Source organism: Stigmatopora nigra, chromosome 12 (assembly GCF_051989575.1).
Source record: "Stigmatopora nigra isolate UIUO_SnigA chromosome 12, RoL_Snig_1.1, whole genome shotgun sequence".
In the NCBI taxonomy this organism is placed as follows: Eukaryota; Metazoa; Chordata; class Actinopteri; order Syngnathiformes; family Syngnathidae; genus Stigmatopora; species Stigmatopora nigra.
Window position 1 is genome coordinate 10,676,456 of NC_135519.1, and position 14,225 is coordinate 10,690,680.

Genomic DNA, 14,225 nt, shown 5'->3' on the forward strand with positions numbered 1-14,225 from the left:
ATATTTTTAATTTTGTTTGCTGAAAAAAGGTACATAAGATATGGGAATTCGAAGATATACCATTAATGGAACAATCAACACCCATAAATACTTTATCTTTGAATGTTCTGGTTTTATCCATTCATTTTACTCTGAGTGAAGTAGCTTGGGAGATGGAAGTGGAAGAAGATGGAGAGGTGGATGGAATAACAATAAAGGCTTTTCATTTCACGGATGAATAAAACTACATATTGATCATAAAAGAATAGTATCGATCATTACTATAGCTGCAGGTCTCAAAATTATCTACACCTAGCGCCAGAATTTTTTCCATAAGATAATTAGAAAACGGCAGCACGGTGACCGAGTGGTCAACACGTCCGCCCCACATTTCTAAGCAGCTTCTTGCATTGATTTCCATGTTCTCCCTGTGCTGTGTGGGTTTTCTCCAGGTACTCTGGTTTCCTCCCACATCCCAAAAACATGCATTTTTGCAACATTTTTGTGTTTAGTATTTTTTTTATTTTTGCATTTACGTATTTATTTATATTGCTTGTTCCTGTGTTCTTATCATAACCTACTACTACTTTGATGTGATCAAACTGCCAAATGTAGAAACGGCCTTCTCTTTGAAAAAGAACTACAAAACGTGACTGTTTTACCTTTGATTCTTCCGTCGCGTCATTTGACGTCATTTTGCCGGGAACTTGAGTTGGCGTATCTGGTGCCGGGTGGCTTTTCACTGGCACATGTGCTAGTAAGGGAGTAAACTTTCAAGATGGCGTTGCGCTGGGGCGCAGGCGAGGATACCTTAACAGCAAACAATATGGATTTTTTCGCTTTGGATACATTCGGCGAGGTAACAGATGTGTTATAACTTGTAACTTTCTTTCGGATGACCTAATATTTAGTAATGTTGGCCTTCATCGGTGCACCCAGCGGCGCACAAGCTAGAAAATACGCTTGCAGAAGTGACACGTGGATGTTACTCGGACCTCACCACAGCGGTGTTTGAGACACTTATTTCTACAGTTTAGACGGATATTTATGTCATATGGTGGAGCTATTATATTACTCAAACAATGTATTGTGGCTAGCGTTTCGCCCTGTGAGCTTCTCGTCGAATAGCTTTTCAGTAAACCGGCACCGCAACTGCTTTCAAATCTAATAAAGTATTAGAAAGGCCAAACTGTATATGTGACAATTGGGCTTTGTTATAGTTCAAAGAGTTAACTTGGTTATGCTCTTCTTTAACATGGATTGAATACAAACCGATTAGTAGCATTTGGTTGTAATGCTGCTGATGTAGATTCATTCACACGTGTTGACATCACAAAAACGTGCCGGCTAGCTTGGTAGCATGCACGATCTGGGATTCCCTCGACTAAATCTTATTTCCATGAAGAAGAAAAGCCACACTTGAATTATTTTATATTTTCAACACGATTGGCTTTGTAGTTAAATCGCTCTAAATGTATAGTATCTGCCAAATTGGTGCAGTGGTGTGTCATCATTTGAGCCGCGTCGTGGTTGTTGTACATGTCTACTGAAGACGTTACATTTTAATCAACGCACCTTCAACAAAATATTTATTCTAACAAGTTATTATCGGTTGTGTGAGAATAGTAAAACAACCACATGTGCTTTGGTGGAGATGAATCACGTTTACGCCGTTGCGCATGCGCACAGATTTCGCTAATTTGATTATTTGGAGGCTACTATTAACGCCGTGTGCAGTTTGTGTAGTAAAGTTGATCTCCATATAAGGCCCAAACCTTTGAATTTAACGAAAGCCTAAATGAAAATAATGGTATGTTAGTGTCACATGTGGGTATTCAACTTCCGCCGCGTGGACGAGAAGCGTGAAGGTTCAAACTTCCCATTTTTGATGACGCGTGTGAATATAAACACGTGGGTTTCTTGATCAATTGTGGGCGAACAGAGGATGAGTTCATTAGTTTGATTGATTAATTTGGATACTCGTGTTTGTTTGTTTTTGATTTTTAGTTCACACACTGCTTTTCAATGCAGATGTGTTTGAGTTATCTAAACTCAAGATTAGGTCTACTGGCAGATAATCACAGGGTATACGGATCTTCAAATGTTGACATGCATATTCACACATTGGTACCTTTTAGATTGTTTAGGTGGTCTTCAAATCTGTTTTATGGGGAAGACATTCAACCACGCCCTGCTTCATCTTAGAAATATGTATGCCATAGATTGCACACATGCCCCACCCCTATTCTATTGATATTCAACCCGTTTTGACCCTGCAAAACTATGATCTTGTCTCAAAGTCAGAATCACTTTGCACATAAACAAAGAACAGGAATACTGTGTATAGCTAAAAGACATTCCTGTAAATACAATTAAGTGTCTTGCACATGATTACCTCTTTGATGTCTTTGTTGTCTTTGAAGGCCGATGATTTGTGCTCCGGAGAAACACTGGAGGTTCTTCAAAACTGCTTGGACCCCTCCATCCTTTCTATTTTTGATGACACACTGTCTATAGAGGTAAGTTCACAGGAACAAAAAAAACATCTTTTAATTATTGTGCCCTGACAAAAAAAGATATGTTGTTTGGTAAACTTCAACTTATGTCTTTCAGAATAAAGGACTTGACGAAGCTGGAGAAACTACACTTTTAACTGCCCTGGCAGAGATCCTCGACAGTATGGATGATGAGAACCCATCGCCATTTGACACATTGCCTGAATCAGACCTGTTGTCCGATCTGGGCAGGGATCACTCACCGGTTAGTGTACAACTGTCATTCCTAACTTTGACTCTCCCTCGATTTGTTTTATTTTTATTTTGAACAACCAACCCCCATACTGGACCCAGTTCAAGATGGAAGTAAAATGACGATGATTATAGTATGTTTAATTGGCCCCCAAAGTGGGAAGATGTCAATTTGCTTATTGTTTCTTTCCACATTGTAGCACAGGAGAGCACTCTGTATGCCACGGTACCATCCAGAGAAATCCTCTTTAAATTCAAGACCTCTATCCACTGGAAAGGTAGTTCCACACAAATAGTGGATATACTCCTAGTGTATACCATTCCATTACGTTATAACAACTACCTCCTATTTGTACTCAGAGCCTCCCTAAGATGACAGACTCCCTGCAGAGAAGTGATGGGGAAGAAGATGATCTTGGCTCTCTTATTTTGAGCCCACTAATGTCCACTATACCGTCTGACTGCACCTTGTCAGGCGGGGAAGACCATACCATCGAGTTTCCTGTTATTGTTGATGAGGAGCATAGTGATAGTCTGTCAGTCAGCCTCTGTGACTTGGTTAAACACATGCATCCCTACTCCAGGACCAATTGCACGGAAGATAATAGGAACATGCAGATTTTGCCTGAAACGGAGATTGCAATAGAAGTGTTCAAACAGGGTTCAAATGGAGATCAGGTCCTGAGCATCCAAGACCCCTCAGTTACTCAACCATTTGAACAATCAAGAATGGAAAATCAGATCATTGAAGATGATATTGGGTCTGACAGCTCAGAGCATATAGTTGTTGATGATGATGTAGACAGCATATTTTGTCAGAATGCAAAGAGATTTTCTGGCTTGTGTTCAAAGAAGAAAGATAGTCTTTTGATTAAGATCCAGAAGGAAGACACTGTAGCGGTAAGAAAATCACATAGGGAAAAAAGAAAGAAATGTAAGAAAGATGATCCATCTGTCCAAAGAGTCCTTAGGAGTGCCACAATGAGAAACCGAGAATCATCCCAAAAGTCAGAAAAAAAGCATCTCAAAGAACATAAGAAGAAAAAACATAAGAAAAATAAAAGGCATAAGACCCCACCACCACCAAGCCTTACACGGTATTCCATAAAACATCAGGAAATACCTTTCCAAGCAGAAAGGGCCACTTTGACTCCTGAATCTAATGTGAAAGGTGTTAGGTGTGTGTCTCCACAGACCACAACATTGTTAAAATCTGGGGTGGCTAAAAGTGAAGCCGCAACAGTCTTCTCCCAGGAGCCAGATAAAATGTCTAAACAGGTGTCTCAAGCTCCTGCAGAGTGCTCCAGCCAACCATCTTTGGTGTCTTCCAGCAATCCAGCAGCTGCTCTAATCACAAGGCCGCCTTTAGTTGAGACTCTTCCGCATATGGCAACTGCCACTCCTGAGCCAAAGCCAAAGTCCCTCACTCTGGCCGAGTACCGACGGCTCCGACTGCAGAAGAAGCCCGTTGTGGTGGAAATACAAAGCGACAATAGCACCAAGTGGCCCAGCCTGCCTGAGCCGCCCAAAGAATTGCCCCCTATCCCTTGCTTGACACAGACAAGCCCAAGAGATCCGCACTGGCCCACCTTTAAAGCTGCAAAGGAGGTTGTTGATGTAAAACCCACTTGGCAACCCCGAGGACAATGTGCCCCGGCCACCCCTGAAGCACTGTTAGTGCCACCATCTTATATCGTGGCATCAACTAAGACCACTAATAATACAGTTCCCACACATTCAAAATCGTTCAAAGGAGCATTGACTTCAAAGCCAAATGTGCCTCAAGAAACTTCAGCTGTTACACCTAATTCTTGTAACCCTGACTCCAAGCCTGTCTACCAATCAAAGGACAAGTGTTGTAAACTGCCAGAAGAAATGACCCGAGTCTCGGAGAATTCTTCACAGTTGGTCAAAGCCACTGCAAAGCCAATCCAGTGCAACTCTGCTGCTACCGTTCTTCCTTCAACTCCATTGGAGAATATCCCACCTTGCAAGAATGTTCCAGAGGTTATACCCCAATTCACTCATCCCTCAAACGACCACAACACTTCTGTAAAGGCCCCAGTAACCAATGCTGAACCAAGTTCTACTCCCTCTCTTTCTCCCTTGAATCCCTCGAAACTGAACACTAAACATTTTGTGTTGAAATTGAAACCACAACTTGCGACACAAACAGGAGTTCCGAAGGCAAAGAGCCACAAACAGGAGCTGATTGAGTCTTTCACCACTGAGATGGGTGAGCTTAAGAATTGCACCATGAATAATAGTAACTAAAATGCACATTGAAATGAGAGAGACAACTCACTCAAATTCAACTCGAATGTCATGACATAATAGTTTAGGACTAAAGCAAACATTCAAGGTCATTGCTTTGGCATGTTTAATAACTATTTTGCCCTTATTTCCAAATCCTGTCCTATCTTTAGTATGCATTTGTGATTTTATTCACACCCAATTGTGTTTTTGTAGGTATTGAGGCAGCCGATCTAACCAGCCTTTTGGAACAGTTTGAGGAAACGCAAGGTGAGCCATTTATTCTGTTTGCTAGTCCATTGAGGTTATTGGTTTTTTTAATAGGTTACTGTTTAATCTGATCAACACACCGTTATTTATGAAAGGAGAATTGTGTGCCCGATTTTTGGCCTGCAGTTGTAAACTCATGTTTTTATAGTCTGACAGTTTTTCCCCTGAGCGTTGATTTAGGTCAATGGGTAACAGTATTGATTTTACTGTATATAATATCACACCATATTCACTCGATTTTATCACTAACCGGTTATGTGGGTTAGTCTAACACAAATTTCTAATAAATTATTCTTCTGCCATTCCCTCGCTCTTATTTTTAGCCAAAGAACAACAAAGTCTACCGGAGGTCTGTGATAGAGTAGCAGCTGTAGGAAACTCTAGGTGAGTTACCCTACAGCATTCATGCTGCTCTGAGGGTGTGATGGAGTCAATGTGTGCTACATGTATACATTTGTACATGTCCGAGTGACATTTTTTCCAAGACCCGCTGCTAAACTCAACCCTTAGTAATTGCCCTTGGTATAGGCTACAACTTTGGGATTCACAGCCAAATCTATAGACATTATGTTCCTACAAAATACAGGTGAATAATTAATTTATTTTCTCACATTTTAGTGCCGAATTTGCCCGTGAGAGAACAGTTGTGGAACGTGTCAGAGCCAGTGACCTTTCAAGCCCTGCAGGTAATTGGTATATATCAATTACACCTTTTTAAATAAAAAAAAAAAGTTTATTCAACCGAAGGTTTGGATCACAATTGGCTAACTGCCGTAAAGTTTTTAGTTGGGATTGAGGGCAATAGGCATGCCAAATCCATTTTGACCAGGAGGTTGCCTCACCCTAAATGGGTGTTTTTAATAATGTACATGCTCTTGTTTTATCGTCACTGCATGTACTCTTTAATCACCATGCACATCAGTGGGGTGGTAGTGACAGTTATCTGGTGTAGTAATGTTGCGCCTTTTCCCCTCCTTTTCTTTTAGCTTTGACTCCTCCTGCCACCCCTCCACATCAGATGTGGAAACCGCTGACTCCTATTTCACTTTTGGGAAAGGCCAAAACTCCACAGTTACCCAAAACGAACCCTTCCAAGGCTATTCACATAGAAGCTCGTCCTTTGACCACAGGCAGATTTCGCATCAAGCCTGCCGTGGCTGCTCCCCCTGTGTCTTACGACATTGTGTGCCTGGATCATGACTACTGCTCGGCCACTAGGGACAAGCCTTCTACTTCCGAAGCGGGCAAACAGTTGAAAGTGAAACAGCAGATAATAATTAAACTCACCAAACACCCTGGTGCAGCCAAGACAACACCGCCATGTGTCCAGGCTACAACCTGCGATTCAAACCCCAGCATAGAAGTCTCATCTTCACCTTCAGAGAGTTTGATTAATGGCATTAGTGGGATGGGAAAATCCTCTGTTCTGGAGACACCTGAAGCTTCTCCAGATCGCGAGGAGAATAAATTGACCGAAAGCACTCCTCGGAAAAGGCCTTTAGAGAGGTCGTATTGTCGACATGCTGCCTCTCGCAGCCCCACCCCAAAACAGAGAGGGCGAGAACGAAGATCTCGAGACACTCCATCAGTGTCCAGCAGCGTAGAATCAGATCCCTACCTGGCGAGATCTCCATTGTCATCCAAGAAGAGGTTTGATCCATATTGCGTCTCATTTGAATTCCTTTTAGCTTGTGATTTATCACGCCCCCTCCTTTGCTTCTTTAGGTTTCATCATCGTGGCTCACGTAGCAGATCCAGCTCTTCATCCTGTTCTTCTTCGCGCTCCTCTGTATCCAGCTCTCCGAGGAGGAGGAGAAAATACTCATATTCTTCTTCTAACTCTGGTTCTTGGAGTCGCTCAAGATCACGATCTCATTCTCCCTCAAGACAACGATCTTGTTCTCCCTCAAGACGATTACCGTGGAAGAGAGCCGAAACTGTTTATAGGTACAAATTAACTGCAAATGTTTCTCAGAGTCTCTGAATTTGGCTTCAAGATATTCTTTCTTTAGTCCTTCATATCGGAATACGTGTGGATACGTTGCTGAGGATGTCAAGTCTCGAAAGGACAAAGCCATTGTAAGTTTGGAGATTTGAGTGGCAGACTTTTGTAAAGTTCTTGATATTGTGAATTTCAATTGGGGAAACTAATTTCACAGGAGGAGAGGCGGGTAGTTTATGTTGGTCGAATTCGAGGCACAATGACCCAAAGGGAGCTCAGAGATCGTTTCTCCTATTTTGGTGAGGTGGAAGATTGTACTCTGCACTTTAGGGAACACGGGTAAGTGCTCTGGCTCACTTTCCTTGCAATGTTGCATTGTCACTGAACCCTATTGGTCTCTTCAGTGACTAATTGGGTCAAGATACAATGCTAAAGCATAAGCAGGCTTGCTTACAACTGGGGCCTCCTGGTTTTAAGCCCCAGGTCGCTCTTTTAAATGCAAGTCACAAATGATTCCCGATGGAATAATGATGATGTGATCTAGTCATCTATCAGTAGCTCTCATACATTTGTGTATTACAGGGACAACTACGGGTTTGTGACTTACTACGATACCAAGGATGCCTTTAATGCCATTGAGAAAGGAAGCAAGCTGCGCAATCCAGACGAGCTGCCATTTGAGCTGTGCTTTGGTGGAAGGCGGCAGTTCTGCAAAACCACCTATTCTGATCTAGGTAGAAAGCAACACGAGGTCTATAGATGCATTCAACCTCTATCTTCCCTTACATTGCCTGTGTTTCCTTTCAGATTCTAGCAGAGACCATGACCCAGCATTAGCACCGGGTAAAATGAAGACACTAGACTTCGACACTTTACTGAAACAGGCCCAGCGTCAGAGGAGGTAACAGGAGGCCTGCCTTAGGAAGTAGCTAACGTTTACCAGAAGGGCAACGTGTGCCTTGTTTTGTTTTTTTTTAAATTTATTTTCTTTGGATTAGTCGAACATCTTCTATTGAAGAGATATATAATTAAAAAAAGTTAAGTAAAAAAGTTTTAAGAATGGAATGTGACCATTTGTTTTTGTTTATTTGTAAGTGTTACAAAAAATGTATGAATCATTTAAGGAGAATAACAGGAGCTCTTTAAATGTCTGGAGAAGGATGTACTGCAGACATCAATAAAAGCTTGAACCTGAACTTCCTGTCTATTTTTTATTTGCAAAACATAGGCCAGGAAATTACTTCTTGCATTTATAAGTAAGATTGCTTATTGCCAGAGGAGGGTTACTAGTGCAATGTAAAAAAGGGTAAGAGTAAGATCCAGTACCCCACTGGTTCTGTCCTATGATGGGCGCCAAGTGGCAGCTGCAGACTTTAGCATTGCTGCCACCTGCTGGACAGGGGGCCTGAACCAAAGTAAATAACACGCCGAACATCAAATATAAAAATCAAGCACGCTGTGTAAAACATTTGGGTATTGGTTAATTCTGGATTTCACGTTTCCGTATACATCGCCGGTCATGTGGGAGATTTCAACCATTCAGATGCCTCGGGCGCGGTCTGTCAGTTGCTGGAAGTGTAGCATTAAGCTCTGTCCGCGCGTCTCTTCTCTCATCACAATTTCCCTTCCACTCGGGCATATTGAATGAAATGCGTCAAGAAGCAAATTGCATGAGATGTCTTTTATATGTTTTTTCTTTTGTCAGAGTAGAACAGTAAGAAGACAAGCGCATCTGAAGCTCCAACGATGCATCAGATGCCTTCATGTTCCCTGGGTAACGGGGACATATTTGCTTTAATACAGAGAGGAGACCTTGAACAATGCATGTACATCATTCAAAATGACCGATCGGTTCTTAGACAAAAAGGTAAGAATATAAATGTAAGTAGGTTTGCATTTTTAACTGTCAATTTTATGGAAATCTTGCACGTGTGCCTGTGTGGGTTTTCTCTGGCTACTCTGGTTTTCTCCCACATATTCCAAAATCCTGGTTAAACTCTCTAAATTGTTTCTAGGTATGATTATGTGTGGTTGTTTGTCTGCTTGTGCTCTGCGATTGTGTGGCAACCAATTCAGGTTTTTTCCCTTTTGAGGATAGAAAAAAATGGAAATAATGAACAAATTGTATAAGAAAGCATGTGCAAAGTTTTGAGTGGTTGTCAGTATCCTAATCTCTGTTATACGATTTCCATCCATGATCCATCAAATGTATACACAGTAGTGATATAATGCCAGTGCAACCATTAATTTACAAAGATTTGAAATCAGTTTTTATCTATCTTCATTAAGGCTGGGGAGGCTTCACTCCGCTGCACTTTGCCGCTCTCCATGGTACCTGGTCCCTAGTTGATCATTTCCTTAGCAACGGTGCGGACCCCAATCTGACTAACGATGCTGGACAGTCACCTTTTCACTTTGCCTGCAGGTATTTCATGTCTCTGATGTTTGATTATTTTTGTCTAGTGAAAAACTGATGATCTGATCATTTCTGGGTGTAGGCAAGGAAACATCGACATCATTCATAAAATGATACAGCATGGGGCTGATTTGCGTGTCACAGATTTTCAAGAAAAGTCCTCTTTGCATTATGCGGTGATTGGCGGCAGCATGTAAGTAAAGTCACCCAATGAAGTCAAATTGTTACAACTTGATTATAAATCTATGTATTGACATTTCTCAGTCTTGCAGTGCATTATTTGTCAGAGACAGAAATGTTCTGTTTCAAAGACACAGATATGCACCAGGTGACTCCCCTTCACTTGGCTGTGTCTACTGGCAACACAGACATGGTTCAATACCTCCTGAAAAACCAGGTAACTATTAATGCAGCACATTTTTTCCGTATCTTCTTAATAGGTAGCCATTTTCTGAACTAGCTATAATTTTAGAACTTCCAGTCAGACCAGAAATAGAAATTTAAATATTAAAATTCAATGAGAAGCCAGCTGTTTGCGTAGGCGTGCCAAAGGACGAACAAAATAGCTTGAAAAGGTACATTATGAGCATTTTCAACCAAAATGGTCTTACAAACCTGTTGAAATTATATGAAACTTGACTGAATTTACCACCCAAAATCCTCTTGAATAATACACTAGTGCAGGGGTGGGCAAATTTTTCGGCCCGGGGGGCCAAATTGACTTTAAAAATTTGACAGATGGGCCGGGTCAGCACAAGATACGATACATATAAAAAAGTGCATCCGTTAACAGTACATATGAAACAGAAACGGAAAAAAAGGACTCAAGTATTAACATACTCATCACTCAAAGTATAAAGTACAAAGTAAAGTAAAAAGGAATGTATTAAGAAATATTAAAATGTAATAAAAAAAAAAAGATAGAAGGGCTGTAAAACACCATGCCTGCACTAATGTCTATTCCAAATTGTAAGATCTGGCTATTCGTTTGTACCCATTTGATCCTTTATCTTTCAGCGTTGTGCCGTGGATGCTGTGGATGAAGAAGGTGCAACTTCACTACATGTTGCAGCAGAGCGTGGCTGTGTGGAGGTTTGCTGGATTTTGTTACAAAAAGCTGGTTGCAGGCTTCTTCATGAGAAAAACATCTACGGACTCATCCCACTGCACCTAAGCAAACAGGGAAAAACCTTTAGGTGAGATTAAAGCAAGATCGAATGCGTCGCTTTGATTCCCATTGGGTGACATTGTGCCGATGAGCAAAATAGAGTAAAAGTGAAGTTATTTGTAAACCTTCCAAAGAAAAAAACATGCATAGTAGACAATAAACTAAGCAAAGAATGACTGTATACATATAATTGTGTTGTGCTTTTATTTTGTAGGCACCAGCAGCTCACCAAACTACTGATAAAGTACATGAAAATGCCAATCCACCACAAGCCCATAGAGTCTCGTGGTAAATATAATCTGTAGACAATATCAAGTATTGCACAACGGTTACAATTAAATCTAAAACTCATTCATACAATTGATATATTTTGTGCCCTTACAGCTTTGTACTACTGGACACTGTTTTTTCCAAGCCTATGTGGAACCACCATTCTGCTAATGGCAGGCATGTTGGGCTCATATGGTGGTCTCCTATGTGGTTTACTCTTCCCCTGGCTGGCCAGAAGCATTTTCATGCAGCATCACCGCATGGCTACATATCTAAGGTTTGACAAACATTGTCCCATTTTTCTACAATTATTATAATCCTAATTTCTGGTGTGTTGTATGTCTTTGCTCATATATCCACTATCTTCCTTTTAGGTTGCCAAACCCAATTTACCTGGGAACCCTCATAGCTGGCTTGCTTCACTCGCTGTTCTGCTTTTATGGGAAAATAACACCCAATATCCTTCTAGAGCATTTTTCAACTGACATTTGCTACAATTGACACATGCGGATGTGCAGTACTATTCAGTTTATTGTGGCTCATGTCTGGTTTTGTGCAGTCTTTGGATATTATAGGATGTTACAAAATACAACCATAAAAAAGCTACTGCAAATACCTGCCAAGATCCTCTTTAGAATTGACTTACCAAAGTGTATAAAGCATTATCCTTAACTTCATGAACATGAATGGACGAATCATATCCTGTTTCAGGTGTCAACTTTCCAATTCTGCATAGTCCTCAGTTTGTTCTGCAGGCTTCTGACCCAGGATCCCGGGACACTGGAGTGCGCAGATGCTGATCCTCAATTCTCCTGCATTGCTGACTTAGTGGAGAAGAACCAAAACCCCCACAAGTTCTGTCCCTACTGTGAGGTAAGACTACACATAGCATCCATATTAGGCATACTCAATACATCAATCATGAGTTGATTGCGAAGGTAATATTGGTAGATTGCATGACAGTAAGATTTTATCCAAAGATTGGATTTGTAGTAAAATTCTATGGGACTTGAGATGGGAAAAAGTACCATTGCGAGTCCAAGCACAATTACAACCTGCCTACACAATACCAGGTCCTGCTGGCATCAGGTATACATATCAGCATACATAACTGCTGATCTTTGTCAGGAGCCCTGAAAAAAAGGGTAGATCATGCAAATTTGGCTCCTTGAAAAGTACATCTTTGAGCACAAAGGTTTGAGTACCCCTGATATTATCAAAATAAATAATATTAATGAATATTGCTCGTCACTCACTAGCCAGATTTTCTTTCCACCACAGTTGTTCCAGCCCGACTACACTAAGCACTGCAAGCTGTGTGATGTGTGTGTTCTGGACTTCGATCACCATTGCCTTTTCCTTAACCAGTGCATTGGTCGGGGAAACCACCGGCTCTTCCTCTTCTTCATGATCTCCATGGTGACAAGCCACTTCTCATTTGTCGCCGCGGCAATAAGTTACCTGTACGATAAGTCGTCAGACGACAATTTCTCGTCTTGGCTCACATTCTTGGGGGGTGAGTTCTGGGTCACGACGATGATTTTTTTGAACGTCTTGACACTCTTGTGGGAGGTATGGATGCTGACAGAGCAGTTTAATGCCATCGCCATAGCAACGACAACTTACTTCCGACTGGTGGAAAATGTGAGGCTACATAGGTCACTTGGACAACGCTGGTTAGCTGTGCTGACGTTTCTGTTTGAAGGCCGAAGACAGCTGGGCAATGGGCATGCTACTAGCAATAACAGAGTTTCAATAGATATTTGATCAGAAATGATCCTTCTGTGTACTTTGCAAACCATCAAAACACTGAGTGTATAGTCCAGTAGTCACTAAAGCAATTTGGAAAATAGTTAGGCCAGTTTACACATCCAAGAGTTGTATAGATATGTATAGATATATAGTATTGGAGACAGAAAAAACTAAACATTCATCACAACAGATAAACATTGGATACCTGAATTATTTATTATAACGTGAGAAAACAACAACAAAAAGTTTTATGTCACTGGAATATCAGACCAAGATACAATATTGATAAATAAGTGTCTACACTTATACTGTCTTTGTGAGCCAAAGTTCAGATGCAACTATTGTACTGAATCTAACTTTATGGGCATAGCTAATGAAGTTATTGTGGCGCATTATGTAGAACATGCATGTGGCTCTCAAAGTAAATTGTATGCACTCTTCGATATTTTTTTTCTGATTGGAAGGCTTTTGGGAACATTGATACTGGATTTACCTTCATTTTTTTTGACGAAATGCTATAGGACTCAGGTTGGAAAACAAATTCAGTGTAATATTTAATATTTTCATCTATTTTAGTGAACTCAGAAAAATTTGGCCCATGCTTTTCTACATTGCTTTGCATATTGCACTGCCTCATTTACAACGTGTATCTGTTGTGGTTGATCTGTTTTAAAGTCTGTGGTTTTAATTGATTTTATTTGTAAAATATATATCTAGTATAGTGCAGAGTAGTAAATGCAGGGATTAAAGGTAAATAACATCAGCTATATATGATTAGCTGGCGGTAATGAGAAAAAAACATGCACTGAGAGACTCACATTCTTCCCAATCTGACATGCTCCTCCCTTTTTGCACTTAATGTCATTCATATACATACTTTAATGTAAACATTCTCACTAGTATCATACATTTTGCAATATTATTGCATATTCTTGTCACATGATGCAATTTTTTTGAAAAGTTGTGTCCATGTACTCTAATGCAAGCCTGTATGAGTAACTTTTCAATGTTCGACATTATTTTTAATAAACTACTAAGTCGTACATTTGGAAATCAATATCCTGCCTTTGGATTTTACAAATGTTAATAGCTAAAGCTTCTTTCAGCTCTCACAGTTGCCCGAAATGCATTTGACCAAGAATGATATAGCACGTGCACAATAAATCACCAGCTTTCACTTCTCCATTAAGTTGCTCTACTTCCTGAGGCAAGCACAGAAAAGAGGACATAAGACATAAGTCACAAGATTTTTTTTCAATGGCTGTAAGACATCCACTCGTGAAGAACGTTGTGCATGGTTACATGAATAGATGAAGCATAATCATGTTAGATTGGTGGAGTAATTGGAGGGAGTCAGGGTGAATAGATTTGTGACCACAGTGATTTTTTTTTTTTTTTTACAGCCGGAGGAGGGGAAGGAAGGGATGA

General features: G+C 40.6%; 2 protein-coding genes and 1 non-coding gene across 3 annotated transcripts; all 3 read left to right on the forward strand.

Moving 5' to 3' along the window:
* The first annotated feature begins 659 nt into the window (after positions 1–659).
* On the forward strand, positions 660–8,387 carry LOC144205663 (uncharacterized). Its single transcript, XM_077730181.1, has 14 exons — positions 660–838; positions 2,403–2,498; positions 2,593–2,739; positions 2,927–3,004; positions 3,087–4,962; positions 5,196–5,249; positions 5,573–5,633; positions 5,868–5,935; positions 6,236–6,899; positions 6,975–7,196; positions 7,262–7,328; positions 7,409–7,530; positions 7,774–7,925; positions 7,999–8,387. The coding sequence occupies exons 1-14, from the start codon at positions 758–760 to the stop codon at positions 8,094–8,096; spliced, it is 3,786 nt and encodes a 1,261-aa protein (XP_077586307.1). The 5' UTR covers positions 660–757; the 3' UTR covers positions 8,097–8,387.
* On the forward strand, positions 7,562–7,702 carry LOC144205854 (small nucleolar RNA SNORA50). Its single transcript, XR_013328242.1, has one exon. It is a non-coding gene; the product is annotated as a small nucleolar RNA SNORA50 (small nucleolar RNA).
* Positions 8,388–8,724: 337 nt separating the features above from the next.
* Positions 8,725–13,811, forward strand: LOC144205367 (uncharacterized). The gene is made up of 10 exons (XM_077729704.1): positions 8,725–9,058; positions 9,481–9,616; positions 9,690–9,800; positions 9,872–10,004; positions 10,625–10,803; positions 10,990–11,063; positions 11,160–11,322; positions 11,420–11,502; positions 11,728–11,918; positions 12,327–13,811. Exons 1-10 carry the CDS (start codon positions 8,938–8,940, stop codon positions 12,810–12,812), a joined length of 1,677 nt encoding a protein of 558 aa, XP_077585830.1. The 5' UTR covers positions 8,725–8,937; the 3' UTR covers positions 12,813–13,811.
* Positions 13,812–14,225: the final 414 nt, after the last annotated feature.